Consider the following 20,840-nt stretch of genomic DNA (forward strand, 5'->3'; position numbering starts at 1 on the left):
TACCCTCCACGCTGCCCTCCAATACTAAATTGGTGATCCCTTGATGCCTCAGAACACGTCCTAACAACCGATCCCTTCTTTTAGTCAAGTTGTGCCACAATCTCCTCTTCTCCTCAATTCTATTCAATACCTCTTCATTAGTTATGTGATCTATCCATCTAATCTTCGGCATTCTTCTGTAGCACCACATTTCGAAAGCTTCTATTCTCTTCTTGTCCAAATTATTTACCGTCCATGTTTCACTTTAATACATGGCTACACTCCATACAAATACTTTCAGAAAAGACTTCCTGACACTTAAATCTATACTCGATGTTAACAAATTTCTCTTCTTCAGAAACGCTTTCCTTTCCATTGCCAGTCTACATTGTATATCCTCTCTACTTCGACCGTCATCAGTTATTTTGTTCCCCAAATAGCAAAACTCAAATTGGTTCAAATGGCTCTGACCACTATGGGACTTAACCTCTGAGGTCATAAGTCCCCTAGAACTTAGAACTACGTAAACCTAATTAACCTAAGGACATCACACACATCCATGCCCGAGGCAGGATTCGAACCGGCGACCATAGCGGTCGCGCGGTTCCAGACTAATAGCAAAACTCCTTTACTACTTTAAGCGTCTCTTTTCCTAATCTAATACCCTCAGCATCACCCGATTTAATTCGACTACATTCAATTATCCTCGTTTTGCTTTTGTTGATGTTCATCTTATACCATCCTTTCAAGACACTGTGCATCCCGTTCAGCTGCTCTTCCAAATCATTTGCTGTCACTGACAGAAATACATTGTCATCGGCAAACCTCAAAGTTTTTATTTCTTCTCCATGGATTTTAATACCAACACCGAATTTTTCTTTTGTTTCCTTTACTGCTTGCTCAATATACAGATTGAATAACATCAGGGAGAGGCTACAACCCTGTCTCACCGTTACGTATATTTTGCTTCAACATAATCTCTTGTCTACCTTAGTCTTTCCTTATAAAAACTATTGAAGTTGGTTAGATGTATTTTGTAAACCATGACCTCCCAACAATTCCCACATGAAAACACAGGTTAAACTGTCTTCCAGGCCAATGAACGTAAGATGAAAGATGTTAGGCGATTTCATCAAGCGTGATATGAGCTTAGTGACAAGGTGAAAAGAGATGAATTTATTCTGAGATACACAGCTCAATAAGCACCTAAAAGAGAGAGAGAACTGTGGAGCCGAACAGTCCAGCAAATGCGTGTCTGTCAAGTATTTCGTCAGAGTGAAAGCAAGCAGACTTGTCGGAAGACCTTCTTATCAATACTGAGCATGGGCAAGGACAGAGTGAAAGGAGTGTGTAAGAAGTCATTCACCACAGGTCTGTCACCAGAGGAGAACAGAGGAGGTGACAGGAGGTCTCCTAAGTATCTCAAAATACGAGAAGAGGTTAAAGTCTTCATTGAGAAACTACGGCCAGTCGAATCTCACTACTGCAGACGCAAGTTTACGAGATTGTACTTAGCCACGAAACTAAGAATTCGCAAAATATTGCCAAGTTACAATTCAGGAGCCCTCCCGGAAATAAAAGTGAAGTATGCTTATTTCAAAACAATGTATGTCCTGAATATCAGTTCCTCGCCCTGCAAATGAAGTTCAAAAAAAAGGTTCAAATGGTTCTGAGCACTACGCGACTTCTGAGGTCATCAGTCGCCTAGAACTTAGAACTAATTAAACCCAACTAACCTAAGAACATCACACACATCCATGCCCGAGGCAGGATTTGAACCTGCGACCGTAGCGGTCGCTCGGTTCCAGACTGTAGCGCCCAGAACCGCACGGCCACTCCGGCCGGCTGCAAATGAAGTCAGCCCAACTATCACCGAACGAAAAGTTATCTGCAATGACACAATACCGTGTGCATAAGCTCAAAGCCGCTGCTTTTAAAGCCCTCTTACAGAAAGAAGAGTCAGCCATGAACGAATATTCTTTCGACTGTCAGAAAAATATGTTCTTGGCCAAGCTACCAGATCAAGTGGCATATTACTCCAGGCAATTATATTCATATAACCTTACAATCTGCTGAGGTGGGCCAAAATCTCCTCAGAACAAAGAAATGGTTACGATCTATAACTGACTCGAACATGAAACCCCCAAAGGGTGCAATGAAATGGTTTCCGTTTGATACTACCACCTGAACCATTCTAATCTACAGGAGGTTAGCTGTCGAACTGTATGGCCTGGCCAAAATAAGAATTCTGCAATGGTTGGAATGCTGTGTTATTGCTTGCAGCTTGAATCTCCTAATAACATTCAGGAAGTACATCTACCGCTGTTTTCCCTGCCTCCAGACCATTTATTTTGAAGAATAGAGAAGGTTCAGAGAAGAAACGACATTGTGGATCCTGCAGAATATATTGAACTGTTTGAGAAAGAAGGTACTGTTCTACGGCTCGGAAGTGATTTCCCTATAAAAAACTGCAAACATGGTGTATCTCAAATAAATAAACCTCCAAGTAGATGGCATTTCCGACTTCAGCAGTGTAAAAGAGTTATCTTCAAGAAAGGCAAGTCCGTAGTTTTGTTTAGAGGTGAGCCCAATTATAGGTGTGACATTGGTGTTTTCCGTTCTCTCTTGAGGAAACATCAGATAATTGACATTATATTACCTTAAGTACTCTACTGAACGGTGTGGCACTAAAACCAGAAAATCAAAGGATATCAATAAACTGCTCTCTAAACGGTTTGGCAAAGCGTGGGAAAAGTAACGAGGACATCATCTTGCATTCCAGCCTGAAGAAAAAGGAACATGCAGAGAATGAAGATATCGCTGTACAACTGGACGAAGGGGGAAATGAATGTGGTGATGAAGAAGACATTGACTTCAGACTATGAATGATTTTGTGTTAAATCAGCACTTAGATTATTTTCTGGGTACACATTATTACACTTTCAAAAGTATGTAGGAAAGTAATGTGTATCGTGCAACATTTGCTTGTCATTTTTGGAAAATTTTGTTACATTATGATTCATATTGAGTTTGATTATTGGCATTTCATATTTTTATATACTATGACTGCAATATTTTGTGATTTCAAATAACGTAAATAATAGAAGAACGTCGATAATAATTCCAATTAATAACGAAAATTATCATTATTAAGTTTTAGCCACGTTTGCAAAACCCGCCCTCATCCACGATGACAGTTCCAAAACAGTCGTTATCCAATACCGAGTTCAAAAACACGCCTTATCCAATCTTAATTTGTAAATATCTTACTTGCATGTCACGAATTACATGCAGCTCTCAGATATATTTTTTTCGTTTCCTGAAAAAGTTGCAAAAGTGGATAAGGCGGATTTTGGAACCGTGCGCCTCAACTTTAGCCACACTCTTTGGTTTGTTTACAGTCTTTATGACACGACAGGCTTGTCTGAGGGAAAATTTGTATAGTCTTTTGCAATGAACAGGCCCGGAAATCATGAACAATGTGTTGCAAATTGACTTGCCCGTCAGGATTAAACCTATGGATGCTAATATCTGTAAGTAACGCTTTCAGGTGTACCTCATGACATAAAGAATTCCCGATACCTCCAAGAATTCAGTGCTCAGCTTTTCCGATTTTTCTGTGCTACCACGCACTTCCTTCGGTTACCTAATTAACGATTCCTTGATACCTAATGCATCCAGTCTATCGATTCCTTCTATTAGTCAGATTGGACTACTATTGTTTTCAATCGGTTCGATCCAGTACCTCTTCAATACGTGTTCGATTTAGTCATCTTACCTTCAACTTTATTTTGTATCTAATTTCAGATGCTGCGTCGATGGGAGCATCATCCGCCCATAACACCAACGTATGGAGGGCATGTGGGCTAATTTTGCAGGGCCAGACCTTCTGATACTCGTGTGGACTGCTTCCCTCTAACTAAGGAAGAGGCTGCTGCCCCTCTTTGGGAACCATATGCTGGTCTGGCTGCTGCAGACACGCCCCTTCCACGTTGCTGCATCTACAGTACGGCTGTCTGCGTCACCGAGGCGCGCACGCCACCCCACCGCGGTGTGGCCTTGTTGCTAAATAGTGGAGGTGGGGGTGTGACTGGTGTACTTTAATCCACACTGTCGAATATTTTCTTAGTGCACAAGCGAGATGAGGGTGTGACAGTTTCTCTGGCTCTCCCTTGCAGTTATAATCACCAGGTAAGATTGACTACTCTGATACCTATAGAAATTCTTCCAATTCATATGTGGGATACAGCAAACCAGTGCTTAACAGTATTGGTTAAAAGTAGTCTTGGTTGCAATTTTAGTTTCTTTATTTTTGAACTACGCGTTTCACCTTATTTAGACATCTCCAGCTTGATCTTTATTTTATATTTCTTAGGATCGTTCTAAGAAATATCAAATTAAGATCAACCTGAAGATGCCTAAATAAGGCGAAACGCATAGTTGAAAAATAAAAAAAATAAAATTTTAAGCAAGACTGTTTTTATCCAATACTCTGATATCTATACGTCTACTGACTCCTATGAATTTTGTCCTTATTCTTTTGCATATTCTGATTAAAAAAGTTCTAGGAGACTGATGACCTCAGATGTTAAGCCCTATAGCGCTCAGAGCCATTTGAACCACTTTTTTGCATGAAGCCCTTGGTGACAAGCCCAAAATGTAAGCGAGAAATCATTTCACGCCATACATTTAGAAGGGTATGTGGAGACACCGACCCATCAGAAATGTGCAATTTGTATTCTGGAATGGCAAAGGAGGAGCATACACAAGGTATTTCGCACAATCGCACAATAAGAAATCTGTAGCTGTGAGGCCCGGAGGTCTAGGTGACAGAGAACGCAGTGCCACCATGGCTAGGACGACGGATTCAGCGTTGTAGGATATTCTGATTCAAAAGTGTGCACTGCCTTCCGATTCACTGCTCTTGCACAACGATGGAAGACTTTTGTTTTTTCTGTACTGCTTATCGACGTAGCGGCAAGCGTCGTCTGCAGTCACGAGTCACCACTGTAGTGATTGTGGGTTGGCCTGTATGGCGGGCCCCGTACTGTGTGGACTCAGTCCGTGTCGCCCGCTGTCCTCCCTCGGCCTGTGTCGTCATGTCACCCACAGCCGGGCTGTCGGAAGCGGGAAGCGTCTGAGACCACAACCGGGATATCAGCTGACCGCTAACCGCATGCAGTTACAGCGAGGACATCACACACACACACACACACACACACACACACACACACACACACATGTAAAATCGCCTGGACTCTTCCTGGTGCATATCCGCAATGGTCCACTTGCGCAAATACAACTTGGAGTCGAGAAATCGCGATCCTGCGTTAGTAGCTTTCCGCAAACCGACAGATTTATACCAAACATGTTAAAAGAGCCGGCACGATTCTCTCTTGCCGCAAAACCGCTCACTGTTGCAGAAGTAAAGAAAAAAGGATACGAAACTTAAAACAACGCAATATCACCAAGATTGGCGACGTTTTATAGAAACTCAAAATTTTGCACCGACTTCAGTGCGAGATGCTTTTAATAGTTTCGACAACGGAACTTTGTCTCCACCAGACGCAAACTTCTTCAAGTCGTCAACCACGTGTCCACAATCTGTACTTGTACATCCATTACATATATTCCCGTTCAGAGGAGACACTGTACTTGAAAATCACTTTCCCAGTGTCGGCGGATAAATACGATACTGAAGTGCCTGTGTTGTCCTGAATACGATGCACTTCCTTTCGACATGCATGCATGCATATTGATACATTTGACATGGAAATCTGGGTCTGGTGATGACTCGTGCACAGATAGCGAAATTGCAGAGAGGGACCAACGCTCGACTACCGTAAGAAGGTTTAAATGCACACCCTGCACAAAGACAAAGAGGACGTAGCAGCGAGCAGAGGTCTCCCTGCCACAGCTACGCTGCTGACCGCGAGGAAGGCCGACGGCGGACACTTCGTCTATATCTACATCTGTAATTCACCCACACGTGCCTGGCAGAGGGTTGGTCGGACCACCTACAGCCTATTTCAAATATCGTGCAGGAGAAATAACACATCTTCGTGTAATAACTGCGATTTCTCTTACTTTATTGTGATGATCATTTCTCCCTATGTAGTTGGACATCCACAAAATAGTTTTACATTCGGAGGAGAAAGTTTGTGACTGAAATTTCGTGACAAGTTCTCAGCACAACAAAAATCGTCATTGTTTAAATTACTGGATTACTGGCATCCCAACTCGTAGATCATATCCACGACACTCTCTCTCTGCTATTTTGCGACGGTACAAAACGAACTGCCCTTCATTGAACTTTTTCGATGTCCTGCACCAACTCAGTCAGCCGAGTGTCTCATACCGCACATCGAAATTTCAGAAGACCACGGACAAACGCAGTGTTGCATCTTTTAAGCGTTCTGCTAATAACACAGTCTTTGGATCGCTTTCCCCACAACGTTTCCTGTAACATTGTTCAAATTAGAATATTTCATAATTGCAATTCCTAGGCAATTAGTTGGACAGTTTTTATATTTGTGTATCCGGTACACAAGGGATTCCTTTTTGTATTCACGTGCATGACCTCCCTCTCTGCATTGCTTAGTCAGTTGCCACTTTTTCGCTAAATAATTTGGCATTTGGCAATTGGTTTTGATATTATGCCAACTTTACTAGAAGGCTAACGGCAGAATGATGTGCAAACCACCCTGGGAGGGCTGTTCAAATTGTCTCCTAAATCTTTTATACAGATTAGGCGCACGAAAGGGAATTTTTATAAACCGTCTGCTGTTCCTAAAGTCACTTCTGTTTTATTCGGTGACTTTGTATCAGTTTCTAAGAAATGTGGTCTTTTCGACAAGGAATGCACGATTACAGTCGCACGGGTGGGACAATACTCGTTAGTGACAAATAAAAACACCTACAGCCATCCTTATGGTTTTATTTTGTTCTGTTGCTACCAGTTTCGACGCTTCAATGCGTCATCTTCAGGCAGTTTTGATGCGGTACAGATTGATACGATCCCCATGCATAACCCATCAGTTGCCAGCACTACTGGATTCGCAGATAATGTGTCAGCACACCAACCATCAGCTGTCAACTGAGATCCCCTGTCGACAGCACACATTACTTTGAGTGAGTGAAGAACTAGCTTTGTTTCACGAGAACGATATTTACTGAATCGGTGCTGAGTATGTCTCAACAGATCGTTTTCTCAAAGGTAGTTCATAATGTTCGAACCGAGCATATGTTCCACATCTTACTGCAAATCGACGTTACTGGTATGTGGCAGTACTTGAGGAATTACTCCTATTTCCTTTCTTAACAGTTGGTGTTACGAGCTGAACTTTGCATCCCTTAGGTGCCGACATTTGGTCGAGTTAGCAATTGTAGATGAGATTTGTAAATATGGAAATATTATACCTCCCCACTCCTTAGGGGACCTGACTGGTACAGAATTTGGCCGGGAAAGTGGCCTTTATTAAGTGGTTTAAAGTGGTCCTTTACCTCGAGGATATCTTCTTCTAAGTTACTCACTCGGTCAGCTGTTTTTTATTCGAATTCTGTAACATTTATCGCATTTCGCAACTCCGCCTTAGCGGCACTTTGACCAGTAGCATTACCACCGCCAACGCACAGAGGGGGTACTGCCTGTGTGTCGGCACTGCTGTAGTACTGGTAGCCCTCGTTTCACCCTTTGTTATTCGCGTCACTCCGCTGTACACACGCGAGTAAACCAACATTGATCACAGCGTGTAAAGCTCTACAGGAGGCGGTTGTCTGTGGAAGTGTTCCGGTTCGCAGACTGCGTTGAGCGAGACGGGCAGGCAGCCGCAGTACGAGAGCGGGGCTCTCGACCGCCGGCCGCGCCCACACCAGATGGGGGCGTGTGGGGGCGGAAAGGCGCCCCGGCGCTGCCGCCCTGCCACTGGAAGACCGCACTGGTTGCTTTCACTCCAGCTTCTGCCGCTCTGGGGCAAACACACAACTCGTCTAATAAGTCGGTGACAACATTCAACAACAATAGCTCAATTCCTTTATTAATACAGCAAGACTATCAGGACGATTTACGTTTAAAGCCCGCCTTGGACCTAAGTATCTGAACGCCTATATGTCTTTCCTTTTGGAACATAGTATCAGTCAAACTTAAACGGCGTTCCAAAGCGTACTTTCAAACTTTGCAGGACTGTATCGATACTTCCAGAATGAGATTTTCACTCTGCAGCGGAGTGTGCGCTGATATGAAACTTCCTGGCAGATTAAAACTGTGTGCCGGACCGATACTCGAACTCGGAACCTTTGCCTTTCGCGGGCAAGTGGCCTACCAACTAACCTACCCAAGCACGACTCACGACCCGTCCTCACAGCTTTAATTCATTGTGGAAACATTCCCCAGGCTGTGGCTAAACTATGTCTCCGCAATATCCTTCCTTCCAAGAGTGCTAGTTCTCCGAGGTTCGCAGGACAGCTTCTGTGAAGTTTGGAAGGTAGGAGACGAAGTACTGGTGGAATTAAAGCTGTGAGGACGGGCCGCGAGTCGTGATTGAGTAGCTCAGTTGGTAGACCAGTTGCCCGCGAAACGCAAAGATCCCAAGTTTGAGTCTCGGTCCGGCACACAGTTTTAATTTGCCAGGAAGTTTTGTATCGATAGTGGTCACTTCATGAAACATACGGATCACCGAATTCAGTACCTATGTGAGACAGAACTGCCAAAGTAATGCTCTTCAAGTAAGCAACACGAATATGTTCATTACAATGTTCATACGACGAATGAAGGCTAAAAAATTTGGTTACCGAGTCCTAATGTTTCCTCTAGAGGAGGCGATGAATTTAACTGCACGTCAGCTAGATAATTTGTGCTTGATTGTTGATAATCTCTTGTTTTATTACTAGAACAGAATGTTCCGTAATATTAACTCACCGAAAATCTTGTATTCTTTTCGTAGAAACTCAAATTATCCCTGATCATTCTCCATAAATATTTCATATTATTTTTTAGACTCTTATCAGCAACTTTACCTTCTTCCTTCATGAATAAAAAATTCTAAATATGTTTGCGTATTATTTTTTATTTATTTGCAATGTGCTCCACTACAGTATTTGCGATACTACAAGTATTGTGTGTGTCTGTGTGGAGTGCAGTGTAATATCTTTGTTGCGCGATGGTGAAAGAGTGTGCAGGGTGCAGCGCAGTGCTGGCAAAGGGCCCACAGCCACAGCACCAAGAGGGCCTCCAACATTGAGGCCCCCATCCGACGGTCTCCATTAACTGCGTCGCACGCCCTCGCTTCATCAGGCACTGCAGGCAAGTTTCGAATTTCATACACGACTTTGGAACAAAAGCTGGTAATGGGAAACTTTCTGCCAGCACCTCTCCTCCTCTTGCCGGTAAAACACTGCTGGTGAAAATTTTCTCCATCATTCGAACCAGTTCGCCTCCAGGTTGAGCGGCCCCACAGAACTGTGTGTTAGAGGCTTCGGCCACGTCGGCGGGAATGGCTGCTGATTCCACAAGGGTTAAAGCTGCTAATTATACGGTTAAAGTTGTCTGGCTTCTTTACTTAATATTTCTTTTTTGAAATAAATTCATTTCTTGTTTACTTCCCTTTTCTTTAGACACCGGACAGTAGAGGGGATTCACATTATTAACAATTCGGGCCACCCTCCTTTCACTTTGAACGTTTCACTTCTGTTTCATACTCAAGTCGCAAGTTCATATGTTACAACGCATGGAAAAAGTGAACGACTAATTTTAACTCTGACGTTCAGCACGATAGCATACAGCATTGCTTCAGCCTTTGGACCAATCGCATGACCTAAAGATACTGACTTAAGCCACTCTGACTGAAGTGGGTGAGACAGCTGCGTCTGCTTAGTGAGATGGTTCCGCGGTAAACGGTTCCATTCCAAAGAGGACCGAAATTAAAGTCTTAAATCTGAGTCTCACAGTCAAATCACATACCAACCGCTGTTACCACAGAACGTTCTGTCGACACGTGTGTCGTGCACTACTTTTGCTAACTGCAGAATAGTCGTATCTGATCCGAACCAACTATCACCAAACAAACCAATTCAACCTCTTCTGTACCACCCGTGGTCAACAGCTGTTGCAATGTCTCCTGTTTTGCAAAATTACGTCGCACTGAATGATCCCCACATTAACCCTGACACGTCATTGACCCTGACACGTTAAATTGAACAACCCCATAGGAAACCGTGCTCTGTCGGTAGACTTTAGCTTTCACCAGCTCGCTGGCGCGCCGTCACACGTCTGGTGGCCAACTCCCGACTGCCCACTTCTACTTCTGAACGTCTGACCCTTTTGAGTTAGGCGTGTACTCCTCTCTGCTCGAGACGAAACTGTCTTAGTCCCTCGCGCTAATTTGGAATCGGAACCATTTCCCGAGGTAGCGCGTAATAAAAGTGTTACCCTTGTTGACGTCATGACGTCACAGTCGTAACCGAGTGAGCTTGCAGCAATACGGCAGTTCTCTACAGCAGGTCAGACGGTGGTTCCGCGGTGACGAGGTTTCGGCACTGTGTATGATGAAACTGCTTGCCATCCCACAGAAATGCACTTGATAAAAGTAAAGTATGTTACAAAACTAATGTATATCTAATGTAAATGAAAAGAAAGAAACAGGTAATTCTTAGAAGACGGACATAGATATTCTGCTAAACAATAAATGCGACACACCATTCATATCTTACGTTTTCTGCTGTGTAAGAGGCTGCAGACATCAGAATGTTAGCAATAACATTCACCGGAAAGGCGGTTATTATACTGCCATTAGGGGACTGTAAAGGAATTCGACAAATTATTTACATCACAACTTGAGGAAACAGCATTGAAGAAAGCTCGGCAATGTACAGAGTGGGGCAGCCACAGACCACTTGCCTGGTAGCACAATGCTAATCACTTGTTTCTGAAATAATGTGGGAGATATTTCTTGTGAACTGCAATTTTTATTCAGATTTAACACAGAAGGAATATCGAGAACGTCTGGCACAAGAACGTCATCATCAGAATCTTAGTTCCAGGTTGTAACGGAGTTTGCGGCCTACAGCAGTTGTCACGGCACGTTATCAATTTTGGATCACTATAATTGCTAGCTATGTCATGCTGTCTAGCTACAAACTAAGGATCTGAGGATAAATGTGGATGAGACTTGATGAAGCATTTAGCCTTGAAGATAGCTCGGCGGTCTACATGGTGGAGCAAATAAAAGTGGCCCAGATAACAGAGTCCCAGGGTACAAAGGAACACAGCAGAGAAAAGGAGATACAGTACGAACCTGGCTGTGGCAAATGCCGCCAGTGACCACCGTCCAACTGTTCGCACTTGTGGGTCCTGGTCAGCCAGCTACTGAAGGTGGATCGAAGCTGGACTGCTGGAATTGCTGCAGTCTCAGCCCAAATGTTGTTGGTTGGTTGGTTGGATGGGGAAGGAGACCAGACAGCTTGGTCATCGGTCTCATCGGGTTAGGGAAGGATGGGGAAGGAAGTCGGCCGTGCCCTTTCAGAGTAACCATCCCGGCATTTGCCGCCAGTGACCACCGTCCAACTGTTCGCACTTGTGGGTCCTGGTCAGCCAGCTACTGAAGGTGGATCGAAGCTGGACTGCTGGAATTGCTGCAGTCTCATCCCAAATGTTGTTGGTTGGTTGGTTGTTTGGGGAAGGAGACCAGACAGCGTGGTCATCGGTCTCATCGGATTAGGGAAGGATGGGGAAGGAAGTCGGCCGTGCCCTTTCAGAGTAACCATCCCGGCATTTGCCTGGAGTGATTTAGGGAAATCACGGAAAACCTAAATCAGGATGGCCGGACGCGGGATTGAACCGTCTTCCTCCCGAATGCGAGTCCAGTGTCGAACCACGGCGCCACCTCGCTCGGTCCAAATGTTGTGCCGCAATTCTTAAAGACTATCAGGGTTGTTGCGACACACCCTAGACTTGAGGGCTCCTCAAACAAAATGATCACACAGTGCCAGATCAGGTGAGCTGGCTGGCCAGCTAGAATCATGACCAGACTGGCCTCTGCTAACAACTCTGTCAGACATGAAGATGGTGTAAACGAAGTCGTTTGTTCGGCCGCCTATCTGGGTACATGCTTCCTCCTGTTGGAACCAACTGCTGGTGTTTACCTCCTCTGTTAGTTGCCAGAAACGATTTCAAAATGTTGGCAATGTAACGCCCCGAAGTGAGTCTCTGATGAAAGCAGATGGGGCCAGTAACGTGGTGTGCAGACCTTGAATACCAAACCCCATCGTTCCGACAATGCAGTCATGTTTTGCGGAAATTATGTAGATTCTCTGCTGCCCAGAACCTGTGGTTCTTTGAGTTGACGTAACCACTCAGGGGAAACCAGGCTTAGTCAGACATAAAGAACGGATCCATGTCCAAGCCATTCACTGTTATCTCAGCTAATCACAAAACTGCAGGCGCTAAGGGACGTCTGCTGGTTTTAATGCGAGAACAACAGACTCTCAGTAGGGATGCACGTGCAGGCCCAGGTAGAGTATTCTTCAGCACAATCGACGTGTCATTCCAGTGTCTTGTAACAGGCGTCGGATTCATTTGGTAGGACCTTTAAGCATTTTCTGGTGAACTACAGTCATATTTCCTGGTGTCTGGGTATGTTTCAGAATGTTTTTGACTTTTTCAAAACAGATACGGTCTGACGCCATTTTTGGACTACGCGTTGCTTGGCATTTTCGGCTGGCACTTTGACAACAATAAACTTCTCTACAAACAACTGACCACACCATTCCAATGCCTGTTTTGTCACGTAACTTTTCCAGGACGGGCACCCGCTGCTCCTCTGTGAGTACCATCGTCTCTTTTACACTGCTCCGCTCACACTGACACAGCCCGCACTGGACTCTCAGCTGGTGTGGATCACGTGGCCGGCATATACGTGGTGTCTGCGTCACAGGCTGTTGTCATGTAGACAAATTCAAGTCCAATCCTTGCCATTCGTCCGCGCCATTTTTATTTGCCCCACCCTGTATACAACAGAGTTTGCTTGCATTTCACGTACGATGCACAGACTGGAATGTGAATGACGCTTGGGGATGAAGTGAGACGGAACAGCTGGAAATTCAAGGCCAGTAATTGAGAGAAGGACATACGGAGACCGTGGTTCAAATGGTTCAAATGGCTCTGAGCACTATGGGACTCAACTGCTGTGGTCATAAGTCCCCTAGAACTTAGAACTACTTAAACCTAACTAACCTAAGGACAGAACACAACACCCAGCCATCACGAGGCAGAGAAAATCCCTGACCCCGCCGGGAATCGAACCCGGGAACCCGGGCGTGGGAAGCGAGAACGCTACCGCACGACCACGAGATGCGGGCAGACCGTGGTTTTATTTCGATTTCTTCCCCCAGGTTCCACTTCTGGAGATCACACCTTATTACTGTGTCTCCCCGCACCCCAGCCCCAAGTTTGTTTCTTGCCGTACTTTTGCCGGTATGTGGGACATTACTGACAAAATTCGTTGGGAGACTCTGATGTGAAAGATAACTTTAAAGGTGAGAGTGAATATTATTACTTTTTTTATAATTTACCACCAGATCAAAGGCAGTACTGATATTGGATAAACTAAATGAAACAAATTTTATTTCTGTTTACTTACAGAATAGAAAGAACTTGCGTCCTCATGCATTACCTCTCGTGTGACAGTATTGTGGTGCTGTATTCCAACAGGACAATGCTCGCCCACACATCGCACGTGTCTCTCTGAACGGGCAGTATCGCGTAGAAGTATTCCCTGCCCCGACAGAACGTGTGTGGGACAGCCTTGGACGCCGGGTTCGTCCCAGTTCCAGTATCAACAGCTGTGTGCCTGCTGGCCCCGGCCGGCCATATTGAAAGGTATGTGCTAAGTGCTGATCAGGGTAGCTCCAGAAAATAGTCGGTAGTTACCAACCGCAAGGTGGAACGAGTATAATATCTTTGAGTATTAGGATCTTTGATGGTTAAGAGAGCCGGGGAGCCGTAGATAGGTGCCCGGAAGAAGCAGACGTGTGGAGACAGCTTTAGGGGACGAGTCGCAGCTAGGTGCCCGGAGGAAGCAGATGTGCGGTGACAGCGTTAAGGTTGGTCGCTGCCCCTGACCAAACTTTTGCACGTAAATGAGAGAAGATATATAATCATTTCAAATTGTTTTTTGTTAGATAATGTTCAGAGTTAGGATTTGTAGGTCCAAGGTTTGACGCAATAAGCGTTTAGTAAAATTTTTTTCAAGAGTGATTCGTGCTACGAAAATTTTCAAATGGTAGGTTTTGTGTATGACTTAAAATTTTTAAAATATATATATATTGAGATCAACATTGTGTTTAAATCTAACAGCCTGAATCATAATCCACATCCTTTGCTTGTATTGAACATGAAAATGAGTAGTAAACTAAAGTTACCCACCAATGAAAGTACCAAGTAAACATCAGGGCCAAAAGTTAACTTTCCAGTACCATCTTAATGCCATTGCACAAACGGCGTTATCCTCTTAAACTTGATTGCTGAGTCAAATACATGTTGCATTGCTGGCAAAATGGAGGAGTGCAAGAAACAAGTTCACAGACACTGTCAGATGCAGGTTTGCTGAATAATTAATTTAGAACAATCTTATCACTGATACCTTCACAGACTAAAAGGATACAATTTTGGTTAGATACTTTCACTATAACGACTCCAAGACAGCCATCCCAACCGAATCAACACACGCCTAAGGGGCAGACGCAGTGCAACGTCGTACTGACATTTGGGCTCCTGTGCCCACATCTCTGTAAATTTGAGTCGATTTTGCAATTGCAGAAATAACACCAAATACCCCTTAGACCTGTGAAGTTTCATTTCGTTTTCTCCTGCCCTTCTTTTTTTGTCAGATAGTACATTTTATTCAAATTGTTATTATTACAATTGTAGGTTTCTGTGGCACATTAAAAGTGAGCATGGAGAGGGCGAGATGATAACGGCAAGTACTATACCTGGGCTGGGGAGGGAAGTGGTGGTGGGGGAGGGGGGAGACACAGTAGTAAGGTGCGACCTCCGAAACTGCTACCTGGGGGATGTAATCGATATAAAATTGTTCTGGGAAAGACGAGGAATAGTTAAGGTAAGAGAGCTAGTAAAGCCCTTATTTACTTGACTATGAAGAAACTGGACATGGTGTTATTAGAGTACTAATTAGACCCTAAATCTTAGATATAATTAATTTGCATACTCAGGAAGAATTAGTGACGTTAATGACATGTGGTAACATCTACAACTACATCTACATCTATACTCCACCACAAGCCACTTTGCGCAACGCTGTCACCTCCACCTATTCTGTTCCTCTCCCGTATGGTTCGCGGGAAGAACGACTGCTCTCTAATTTTGTCTTCGTGTTCTTTTCACGAGATGTACGTGAAACGTCCCCTTTGGAAAATTAGTGAATTACTGAGCTGATAGGCCCCTTACGTTATTTGATTTTCAGACAGCTGGGCAGAACTGAACGTACTCAGACTTTTCTCTCTTTACTTATTGTGATCAGCACTAAACTGACACTCAATATTTTTAGCGCAACGCAATCTGACTTTCAATAATCCCTACAAAAGAATGGCCCTGACTAACAATAACCTATAACTTTCTTGAATCACTTACCTCAGAAAAATTTTCGTTTCTCGAACTACTGCAACACAGCGAGCGCCAATACTGCCAGCTAAATAAAAGATTCTAACTACTGAAGGCACTAACTACTGATAGGCATACTTAGCAAATGAAAGATTTTGATAGAGAACAAACAATGTATTTACCTTAATAGTGTTCAAAAGTCATAATATGTATCAGTTCGTGACATCCAGTCTTACAAATTTACTGTTTCTGACGGGCACACGTCCAGATCGCCCGCTCTCAAAATTCCGCCATCTCCCTCTCGACATCCAGCAGTTCTGGCGGCTCACCTCCAACTGCACAACGCTACGCACTGTTCACATTCAACTGCCCAACACTGCAATAGCGAATATTACAACAATGCAAACCAGCCACAGAGTTCACACAGTACAGCCAGTGATTTTCATATAGAGCGCTACGTGGCGTTACCAACATAAAAACCTAAACAGCCTACTTGCATACGTAGGAGGAAACAATACATTAGCTGACTCCTCTAGGGACGAACGTTCGAGTATACTTCGCAGTACAGCACACAGCGAGGCACGGCGCCTGCCACCGGAGCTGGGTCTGCTTCTCCGTGACGTTTCCGCGCTCGCTCAATGAATCTCTCCTTCGGATCTTCTCTGTTTTCTCTATCGGAGTGCCGGCTAACGAGCAATACTCAAGTTTTGGTCCAGCTATCGTCCTGTAAGCTACTTTCACTGTCGTTGGACTGCAGCTCCTGAGAATTCTTCCATTGACACTCACTCTGCCATCTGCCCTACCCTCGATTGTTTTGTGTGATTTCCACTTCAAATCACTCCATACGCGTAACTCCTAGATATATTATGGAAATAATTGCTTCCACAGGGTGTAATCGTACAACGAAGGGTCTTTCTGTTTACGTGTTCCCAGTACACGTTGACCGTCAGCTGCCGCTCCCTGCGCCAGGCGTCGATCCCCTCCAGGTTCAAAATGGTTCAAATGGCTCTGAGCACTATGGGACGTAACAGCCTAACTACCCTAGTACTTAGGTTAGTCAGGTTTAAATAGTTCTAAGGACATCACACACATCCGTGCCCGAAGCGGGATTCGAAGCTGCGACCGTAGCGGTCGCGCGGGTCCAGACTGAAGCGCCTACAACCGCTCGGCCACACCGGCCGTCTCCCCTCCAAGTCTTACGGCATTTCGCAGTAATTTTTTCGATTCGCGACTTCACTATGTACAGCAGCATCATCTTCGGAAAGTCTCGTGGAAATTCTGACGTTATCTACTGGGTCATTTAGCACCCCTTGGGGCATACTTTTAAATTACTTTTTAACGTCTGAAGGTTTCTCTGCGACTAGAGTGACATGTTGTGTTCTGCTTGCTAGAAACTCTTCAGTCCAGACATACAGCTGCTCTGATTGTCTGTACGCACGTACCGCGTGGTTACAATTAAAAAGCAGTTACTCGTAGAGCTCCAGTGTTGGCTCTTATTATCGTGTGGCAGCGAAACTTGGTATATATTCTAATGCCTTAACGCAGAACAGATTTACCCTGAAAAAAAGAACGAGTTCCAATTTCGGCTGTCAGTTGCAACTCTGGAGCTGAGAATGGAAGAAACAAGTATAGAAATTTTTCTTTTGTTTTCTTCAGGGCCAGCAGCGTAATAAATGACTGATAACGACATGGTTATTAGAGAACATTGCACCAAATAGCTGCTTATAATCTTTAATATATGTACACTGTTTCGGCTTTATGGCTATTTTCGAGTACGCCTAGACTGATGTGCCGTCCACATTATATCGTTAGTGGTCCGTCTTACAACTGTCACTGTCTTAATAAGATGGTAATGACCCCAGTATGTTGAAAATAAAACGTGGCACATTGACAGTGACCGGGCCAAATATCTCACGAAATAAGCGTCAAACGGAAAAACTACAAAGGACGAAACTTGCCTTGCTTGAAGGGGAAACCAGATGGCGCTATGGTTGGCCCGCTAGATGACGATGCCATAGGTCAAACGCATATGAACTGCGTTTTTTAAATAGGAACCCGCATTTTTTATTACATATTCGTATAGTACGTAAAGAATTATGAATGTTTTAGTTGGACTACTTTTTTCGCTTTGTGATAGATGGTGCTGTAATAGTCACAAGCATATGGCTCACAATTTTAGACGAACAGTTGGTAACAGGTACGTTTTTAAATTAAAATACGGAACGTAGGTACATTTGAACATTTTGTTTCGGTTGTTCCAATCTGATACATGTACCTTTGTGAACTTACCATTTCTGAGAAGGCATGCTGTTACACCGTGGTTACCTGTAAATACCACATTAATGCAATAGGCGCTCGAAATGATGTCTGTCAACCTCAATGCATCTGGCAATACGTGTAACGACATTCCTCTCAACAGCGAGTAGTTCGCCATCCGTAATGTTCGCACATGCAATGACAATGCGCTGACGCTTGTTGTCTGGCGTTGTCGGTGGATCACGACAGTAAATATCCTTCAACTTTCCCCACAGAAAGAAATCCGGGGACGTCAGATCTGGTGAACGTGCTTCGACGACCAATCCACCTATTATGAAAAATGCTATTCAATGCCGCTTCAACCGCAGGCGAGCTATGTGCCGGACATCCATCATGTTGGAAGTACATCACCTTTCGGTCATGCAGTGAAACATCTTGTAGTAACATCGGTAGAACATTACGTAGGAAATCAGCATACATTGCACCACTTACATTGTCATCGATAAAATGGGGGTCAGTTATCCTTTTTCCCATAATGCCGCGCCATACGTTAACCCGCCAGGGTCGCTGATGTTCCACTTGTCGGTTTACGTTACCGCTGTTGGTGAATGACGCTTTGTCGCTAAATACAACGCGTGCAAAAAATCTGAACGTCGTGTACAGTTCTGCCACTGGGTACAAGAGAAATGACGGGACGATGACAAAGTCGTCGTCATGCAATTCCTGGTGCATAGAAATATGGTACGGGTGCAATCGATGCTGATGTACCATTCTCAACACCGACGTTTTTGAGATTCCCGATGTCTGCTACTGATGTGCGGAGTAGCCTCGACAGCAGCTAAAACACCTACTTGGGCATCATCATTTGTTGCAGGTCGTGGTTGACGTTTCACATGTGGCTGAACGCTTCCTGTTTCCTTAAATAACGTAACTATCCGGCGAACGGTCCGGACGCTTGGATGATGTCGTCCAGGATACCGAGCAGCATACGCCCGTTTGGCATTTTGATCACAATAGCCATACATCAACACGATATCGACCTTTTCCGCAATTGGTAAACGGTCCATTTTAACACAGGTAATGTATCACGAAAGAAATACCGTCCGTACTGGCGGAATGTTGCTTGATACCACGTACTTATACGTTTGTGACTATTACAGCGCCATCCATCACAAAGCGAAAAAAGTGGTCCAACTAAGACGTACTACACGAATATGTAATAAAAAATGGAGGTTCCTATTTAAAAAAAACACAGTTGCTGCGCGTTTGACCTATGGCAGCGCCATCTAGCGCGCCGACCATAACGTCATCTGGTTTCCCCCTTCATGCTAGACGAGTTTCGTTCTTTGTAGTTTTTTCGTTTGATGCTTATTTCGTGAGATATTTGGCCCGGTCACCCTCAATGGACGACCCTGTAGATTAGAAACAGCAGAACGCCTACAGCAGTTCCTTGGGGAAGGCCAGATTTCACTTTTGTTTTACCTGACGACTTTTGTGAATTACTGCTGGGCGAACAGGAATATGGCTGTGATCCGGAAGAGAGACGCCACGCTTCCTGTGGTTTGGCCGTCCTGCGTTACACTTCCGCTGCGCCCGTCGTTATATTGCGCCCGCGCTGCCCGTTTCTGTTCGCTCCCCAGTGTCGCCTGCAGACAATGCAGCCGGCGGGCGTAGTTGCTGCGCTGGCGGCTCTGCTGGTGTCCAACGGGACGTCGGTGCTGGACTGCGTCTGCACCCACCTCATCGACGACGACGACGGATTCTGGTCACCCGGTCATGCCGAATATATAATAAGGTTCAACTACTGTCGCTATTCCGGTAAGTGCTTTTTCGTGCTGTACGGATTCACAGGACGTTATGTACAGTCCTCTTTTCAAACACTTAGAGGAGGCTTGGCTTACACATGCTGTTATCAAAAACTATACGTTTTCTGCCTGACAGTGCAGGAGTACATTTATTAGGGGCAAACTGCATTTCATTCTTAACCTTTTCGATCAGTGGACTTTGTTCACCCTTTTGCGAGTTAGAACATTTTGAAATATTATAAGTTAACCATCTACGTCTCCTACCTGAGCCCAAAACGTTTTCCGTACGTGTGAGAATACATGGCGGTAAGAGGCTGCCAAGTATGATGAGTAGATGTTGTACTGACAAAGCAAGTTCGTGCAGAGGTTGTGAGAAACCCCGTCATAATAGCGCCCTTTACGTATTAATACATAATTATGGAGACTGGCATTGTAGTAAAAAACACTTAAAAATGAATATAGTGATGACAGGCGGCTCTTAACAATTTAGCGTACAGCAATACATCGATAAGGAAGAGAATGTAATGCAAACTAAGTGCAAAATTTCGATCGTTGCGCAGGCGCAGTGAAGAGTGGAAAGTTACGCGTGGGAAGAGAAAATGGCGGACGGCATTGTGAGCGTCAGAAGTTAACATTCGCCGTTCTCTCACCGCGGTGCAGTGGACGTATCCTCAGCGGTACAGCACAGCCGTCAGCGCCTGATGCCTAAAGCGACTGCTCTTTACAACTTACCTTTCCGAATAATTTAATTTTCTGAATTATTCAAAATATTTTTGAAGCTCCAAAACTGCCTTACATTGACCTGACCTCTTTCAAAAATGGTTCTGAGCACTATGCGACTTAACTTCTGAGGTCATCAGTCGCCTAGAACTTAGAACTAATTAAACCTAACTAACCTAAGGACATCACACACATCCATGCCCGAGGCAGGATTCGAACCTGCGACCGTAGCGGTCGCTCGGCTCCACACTGTAGCGCCTAGAACCGCACGGCCACTCCGGCCGGCCCTGACCTCTTTCGTGGGGTCGAATCGTCAGTAGACGTATAGAGAAAGTCCATCTTCCTTTCCATTTAGATATGGATCTACGACTCTGTCCTTGAAATCTGGAGACCTCTGAATCGTTTCCTTTTCAATAGAAAGCACTGCAAAATCAGACAGCCTATCTTCATCTGTGGTACTTCTAAGA

The 20,840-nt window shown here is 44.5% G+C and overlaps 1 protein-coding gene across 1 annotated transcript in view; it reads left to right on the plus strand.

The window, feature by feature from the left end:
* Positions 1-19,494: 19,494 nt before the first annotated feature.
* Positions 19,495-20,840, plus strand: part of LOC126418498 (uncharacterized) — a 90,036-nt gene continuing 88,690 nt past the window's right edge. Inside the window, exon 1 of the mRNA XM_050085284.1 lies at positions 19,495-19,666. Within this exon, the coding sequence (XP_049941241.1) occupies positions 19,504-19,666 (163 nt within the window). The 5' untranslated portion in view covers positions 19,495-19,503. The remainder of the gene's footprint in view (positions 19,667-20,840) is intronic.

This window comes from Schistocerca serialis, chromosome 9 (assembly GCF_023864345.2).
Source record: "Schistocerca serialis cubense isolate TAMUIC-IGC-003099 chromosome 9, iqSchSeri2.2, whole genome shotgun sequence".
NCBI classification, from domain to species: Eukaryota; Metazoa; Arthropoda; class Insecta; order Orthoptera; family Acrididae; genus Schistocerca; species Schistocerca serialis.